The sequence below is a fragment of the Chinchilla lanigera genome, unplaced genomic scaffold (genome assembly GCF_000276665.1).
Source record: "Chinchilla lanigera isolate Chin_1 unplaced genomic scaffold, ChiLan1.0 scaffold00169, whole genome shotgun sequence".
Lineage (NCBI taxonomy): Eukaryota > Metazoa > Chordata > Mammalia > Rodentia > Chinchillidae > Chinchilla > Chinchilla lanigera.
In genome coordinates, this window is record NW_004955570.1 from 1,083,943 (window position 1) to 1,088,166 (window position 4,224).

Consider the following 4,224-nt stretch of genomic DNA (forward strand, 5'->3'; position numbering starts at 1 on the left):
AAAAAAAAAAAAAAGTCTGCAATTTATTAAGAAATTAATAGACAGAAGGGATAGAAGCCTGTCTCGGACAGCAGCAACACAGGATTCCCAGATTCAGAGACAAGAGGAAGGGGCTTATGTACTACGCCAGACAAAAGTATGCAAGACTTTGTCAAGAACTCTAAACACACCCGCGGTCAGTTAAGAAACACTCCAGGTACCATCAGTGCCTGGCACCAGGTGCTCAGCTGCCTGTCTCCTGGACTTTATGGGGTAGGGTTTGGAATGCAAGACGGAATCACCTGGTGGGCAAGACAGTGGTTATCGCCAAGATGCAAAGCTAGAAAATTCTAAGGTTTTGAAATTTTAAAGAATATGGTAAGTGGTATGTGTCTCAGTGGCAGAGCTTGAGGTTCTAGATTCATCCTCAGCACGGCAAAAATAAAAAACATAGAAACAGATCCACAGGTCAGGCCACAGGTCAGGGAAGCCAGACTCCCTGCAGGCTGATCACAGGACCTCTCATCCCAGCAGGGGCCACACTGAAGGTGTGGGGGCACAGGGGCACTTCTTAGGGGATCTCCCACCTCAGCCCTCGGAAGCGGCTCCACCAGAACAGCGCCTGCACATAAGCAACGTCACCCGCCCCTTCACACCCGCCCTTGAGCCAGGACCTTGTCCCTCTGTGAACAGATCAGCATATGGCCAGAAGAACTACACAAGAGCCTGGTGCAGTCATGCCTGTAATCCCAGCATGCTGGGAGGCTGAGGCAGGAAGATCACAAATTCAAACCCACCCTAGGTAATTTTGCAACTCAGTGAGGCCCTATTTGAAAAAATAGATATATATATTTTTAAGCCTACAGGTCAATACTTAATCTACAAGGAAAGTAACAGGCCTCAATCTCATTCTCTGTCCCCAAAAAAAGTGTCAGCAGTGGTCATGGTGGCAAATAGCTCTAATCCCAGCAGTCCGAGGCTGACACGGAAGGAGCAACGTGAGTTCCAGGCCAGCCTGGGCTACATGGTAAGACCTTGTCTCAAAAACTCAAAAAATAAATAAAAAGTGTTAGACTGAATCAATGACTCCCAACCTGGAATCTTCAGCAAGAGCTATTTTGAGTTATTTTTAAAAGGTCAGTGCATGAGTCATACCTGCAATAAGGACAGAGCCTGAACTGAAATGACCATGGCCTTTCTGACTGGCACCATTCCCAGGCAGCACAGCCCCGTGGGGGGAGGGTACCTGGGAGCCAGGTCAGACTGGCCTGTGGCATTGGTGGGGACCTAGGCTACCTGCAGGTTCAACAACCTGAGTGTCTCTCAGTCTCTCTCTCTCTCTCTGTTGTTGCTTTTTTTTTTTGTACCAGAACTCAAACTCAGGACCTTGTGCTTACCGGGCAGGTGCTTGTGCCGCTGAGCTATATCCCTGGCCCTGCTTTTTGTTTTTTTGAGGCAGGGTCTTGTTATGCAGTTCAGGCTGGGCTTGAACTTACTACATATCCCAGGCTGGCCTGGAACTCGAAGCAAACTTTCTGCCTCAGCCTCTCAAGTACAGTACTGGGATTACACACATGTACCACCAGGCCTGGCAATTTTCTCTTCTGGAAACAGGCAGCGCCATGTAACACGGTTCATTTTGGGGGTAGGGGGTGACAGTAGGGATTGAGAGAGGATCTTTTTTTGTTTGTCTGTTTGTTTGCGGTACTGGAGATCGAACTCAGGACCTTGAGCTTGCCAGGCAGGCGCTTGTGCCACTGAGCTATAGCCCCAGCCCGAGACAGGATCTTGATGTGTAGTCCAGACCGGCCTTGAACTCCCAAAGCAGCCCAGGCTAGCGTCGAATTTGCAGCGGTCCTCCTGCCTCAGCCTCCTGAGTGCTGGGATTACAGGCGTGCACCGCCACGCCAAGCTTTAGGTTATTTTGATTCAGATGAAAAGCAGCCCTGCCCAGCCAGGGGCGGTGGCGCGCAGGGCCCCAGGACCTCCGCGCTTGCGATCCGTTCTCCCCGGCACGCTTTGGCGCAGACCTAGGACTCTGGCGGCGAGTGCTGGCTGGAAGATCTTCCTTTCACCGACCGCACCCCGCAGGGCGGCCTCGGCCAAGGCCTCCCTCCTCTGTCCAGGGCCCTGCTCGCCCCTAACTCACTGCGCGCTCGCCTTCTCCGCACGCGCTGCCCAGGCTGCATCTCCAGCCGCCGCCTCGAGCAGCCCCGGGGCGGGCGGCCCTTGCGTCCCTCGCGCTTGGGCGCGGGGCCACCCCGGCCCGGGCTCCTCAGGGCGCCTCGTTCCGCCAGCACCCCGATTACCCCGACTGAACATGCAGCGTGCTCCTTTTCTCTTAAAAACAAAACCTTCGCAAAAGTTTTGACTTTTTGTTGTAACTCAAAGGACGCGGGCGTCCGGGCCGCGCGCAGCCCCCGATCACTTCTGCGGACGGAAACGCGGCCCCCGGGGCCTCGCCCGCCGCCCGCTCGCGTCGCCCGGCGCGTCCCCGCGCCCTCACCGTCTCCCCGCGGACGCCCTGGATGCCCCTCCATTGCGAGGGCACGGACGCCACGCCCAGGGTCTCGTCCTGCAGCGGCCCGGGCCGCCAGGGCCCCTCCGCACTCGCTGCCCCGTCCGTCGCCAGCGCCCCTGCACTCCCGCTTCCCGCCTGCCCGAACAGCAAAGGCTGCGAGAGCGTTGCCATGGCTACGACCCCGCCCTCTCGCGCCGGCGCACTGAGACCAGCCCGCCTCTCCCCGCCCCCTGCGGAGCGGAAGACATGGAAGGTGAAGCCGGTAGCACCATTTTTGAACTGGTTACAGAGCCGGTCCCAAGGCCGGGGAGGGAGGGATGATTCCTTTCAGCGGGCACGACAAAAGAGACTGGTTTGGAGTACTCTATTCCCAGACAGGATATATATATGGGACTGGCGCATCTATTTCTGGGGAACGGAAAAGAAGTGCGGAAGTAAGGACGAGGTGCCAGCCTCAAAGATGGCGCTTAGTGGCCGGGCGCAGAGGCCAGGGCGGGAGGGTGCAGCCGCGCGGCCCCGAGAGCAGGGCGGAGCGAGCCCAGCGGCCCAGCAGCAGGGCGCGCCACACGCTATAGTAGGCCGCCGCACCGCGAATCTAAGGACTCGCCCTCTGAGCCTCAGCTTGTATCAGAATGATGATTCCCAAATGAAGAACAAGACCGCCAGAATGCTTCTTAAATCGACTTTAAAAACTGGGCCCCGGTCCGGGCATGGTGGCGCACGCCTGTAATCCCAGCACTCAGGAGGCTGAGACAGGAGGATCGTTGCAACTTCGAGGCCAGCCTGGGCTACAAAGTGAGCTCAAGGCCAGCCTGAACTGAATAGGGAGACCCTGTCTCAAAAAGAGAAAAAAAAAAAAAAAGAAAGAAAGAAATACTGGGCCTATGCCGGTCCCAGCACTCAGAGTCTGAGGCAAGGATGTCAGTCAGCTCGAGGCCAACCTGGGCTACACAATGAGTTCAAGGCCTGTAACCAGTTTGAACTATGTAGCAAGACCCCTTCTCAAAAAAAAATGTAAAAATAAAAACTGGTCAAGGTTGTAGCATCAGCAGTGTCATGCCTGCCAGGCAAGCACAATGCCCTAAGTTCAATTCCTGGTGCCAAAAATAAATAAATAAACAAGTAAATAAATAAATAAAATTTGGACCAACGGGCATGGTGACCCATGCCTGTAATCCCAGCACTCGAGAGGCTGAGGCAGAATTGCCATAAATTCGAGGCCAGCCTGGGCATTATAGTGAGTCCAGGCCATCCTGAACTACATAGGGAGACCTTGTCTCAAACAACAAAAACTAAATTTAGTGCACAGCTGTAAGCACTAGGAGACTGAGGCAGGAGGACTGCCGTGATTTCTAGGCCAGTCTAAACTACAAGGCAGGGGCTGGGGATTTAGCTCAGCAGCACAGCACCTGCCTGGCAAGGTAGTGATTTCGATTCCCGGTACCCGAAAAAATAAATAAATAAATAAACTACAAGGCAAAACAACGAAGGAGCCAGGCCGGGTGGTGGATGCCTGTAACCCCAGTGCTCAGAGGCTGCTGTAAGAGGATTTCTGAAGCAGGAGCACGGAGGCCAGCCTGAACTACATAGCAAGAGCCTGTCTCAGAAGAGGGCCCAGGAGATAGCTCAGCAGTAAGAGCACCTGCCTGGGGAGTGCAAGGTCCTGAGTTCCATTTCTAGTGCAAAAAAAAAAAAAAAACCTGAAGAAATAAATAATGAACTAT

General features: G+C 54.3%; 1 protein-coding gene across 6 annotated transcripts in view; it reads right to left on the minus strand.

Annotated features, from left to right (window-relative positions):
- Wdr34 (WD repeat domain 34) overlaps positions 1-2,687 on the minus strand; it is a 10,132-nt gene extending 7,445 nt beyond the window's left edge. For all 6 annotated transcript variants that reach the window (XM_013509406.1, XM_013509409.1, XM_013509407.1 and 3 more), the window contains exon 1: positions 2,486-2,687. In XM_013509406.1, coding sequence (XP_013364860.1) covers positions 2,486-2,671 — 186 coding nt within the window. In that variant the 5' untranslated portion in view covers positions 2,672-2,687. The remainder of the gene's footprint in view (positions 1-2,485) is intronic.
- Positions 2,688-4,224: the final 1,537 nt, after the last annotated feature.